Source organism: Watersipora subatra, chromosome 5 (assembly GCF_963576615.1).
Source record: "Watersipora subatra chromosome 5, tzWatSuba1.1, whole genome shotgun sequence".
Lineage (NCBI taxonomy): Eukaryota > Metazoa > Bryozoa > Gymnolaemata > Cheilostomatida > Watersiporidae > Watersipora > Watersipora subatra.
Window position 1 is genome coordinate 37,176,309 of NC_088712.1, and position 1,694 is coordinate 37,178,002.

At 43.1% G+C, this 1,694-nt stretch overlaps 1 protein-coding gene across 1 annotated transcript; it reads left to right on the plus strand.

Moving 5' to 3' along the window:
* The first annotated feature begins 894 nt into the window (after positions 1 to 894).
* LOC137397333 (uncharacterized) lies at positions 895 to 1,404 on the plus strand. Its single transcript, XM_068083624.1, has one exon. The coding sequence runs from the start codon at positions 895 to 897 to the stop codon at positions 1,402 to 1,404; it is 510 nt and encodes a 169-aa protein (XP_067939725.1).
* The last annotated feature ends 290 nt before the right edge of the window (positions 1,405 to 1,694 follow it).

The window sequence follows — 1,694 nt, forward strand, 5'->3', positions numbered from 1 at the left end:
CTGGCCTTTCGGACTTGGCATTGGTATATTTAGCGTAGTTCCCTTTTTATATTCATAGAAACCTGTAAGTGTGAAAGTTATATTGGGTTGCAGATTATATTTCAATAAATGCTGCATTGGTGCCTCATTATCAAGCTGTGAATTTGAACAGTCATTTTCACATGATGCTATAGATCAAGTTCGAAGCCAACAATTCTTCAACTCTCACTCCAAGCTTCCACCAAAGAATAATTTTCTCCATGGAACAGGAAACTACAATCAAAGAATACCTTATCGACTGCTCAAATCGGTATTATGGTCTCACTCACGAAGCTACTTAAAATTTTGTGTATGATTTGGCCAAGAACCACAACATCAAGATGCCCAATTTCTGGATAACAAACAAAGCTGCAGGAGAAAAATGGCTGGTTGGTTTCATGATGAGAAACAAGGAGATATCTCTGCGACAACCTGAGGCAACTTCCATTGCCAGAGCAATGGCCTTTACGAGAAAAAATGTCAGTAGCTTCTTTTATTTGTTGGAAGGAGTGTACAAACGTATGAATGTTGATGGCTCTAGAATATTCAATCTTGACGAATCCGGGTTCACTACCATACAAGAACTACCCAAAGTCATATCACCAAGATATCAAAAGCAGGTCGAGCAACAGACAAGTAGAGAGAGAGAGGTGAATTGGTCACCCGTTGTGTGATAGTCAATGCAGTCGGTAACAAGCTGCCCCCAGTGTTGATTTTTCCAAGAAAAAGGTATAATGAAACCTTCATGAATGGGGACCCGTAGGAAAGTGTTGGTCTAACAAACACCCTAACAGGATTCGCATGGATGACATCTGATTTGTTCATCAGTGTTGTTGAACATATAATAAAGCATGCCAGGCCAACAAAGGAAGCCCGATGGTCTTGGTGATGGATAACCATGCAAGCTGTTGTGGCTACACTGTGCTGAAGATGTGCAGAGATAATGTCACCCATATCGTCACATTGCCTTCTCATACTTCAAACAAAACCCAGTCACTTGATTGCATGGTTTTTGGTCCGATGACCAAATATTTCAACTCAGGAGCTAACTCATGGCAGATCACGTACTCAGGGCAGCCAATCACGATCTACCAAAGTGCGCAACTTATTGGATCTGCGTACCCACGAGCCTGCAATGCGGAAAATATCATAAGTGGATTTAGGACAGCTGAAATTTGGCCACTCAACAGAGATGTATTTACTGATGTTGATTACCTCCCATCCACAGTGTCTCAGAATGTCCATACAGCTCCTACACCTGACCAAGAACAACCTTCTATGAGTTGTGAAGGTAAAGCATCAAACCAGCAACCGTCTAGGAATGGTGCAGGTGGGGCATCAGACCAGCAACTTTCCACGAGAGGTGCAGGTGGAGCATCGGACTAGCAACCTTCTATGAGTGGTGCAGGTGGGGCATCAGACCAGCAATATTTCACGAGTGGTGCAAGTGAAGCATCGGACCAGCAACTTTCTACAAGTGAGGTAGTGACTAGACCTCTGCAAAAGCAAGGCGAATTTAAAAACCCGCCGTCAGTTGTCAGATCACTTCCAAAAGAGATGGCTGTTGTTACTCTAAAACGAACAAGAAAACTGGCCGAACATGGTTACATTAATTCAAGGCCATCTCTGAAGAAGAGAATGCCTGTGCTCCATGATGACAGTTCCTCCGATGACAA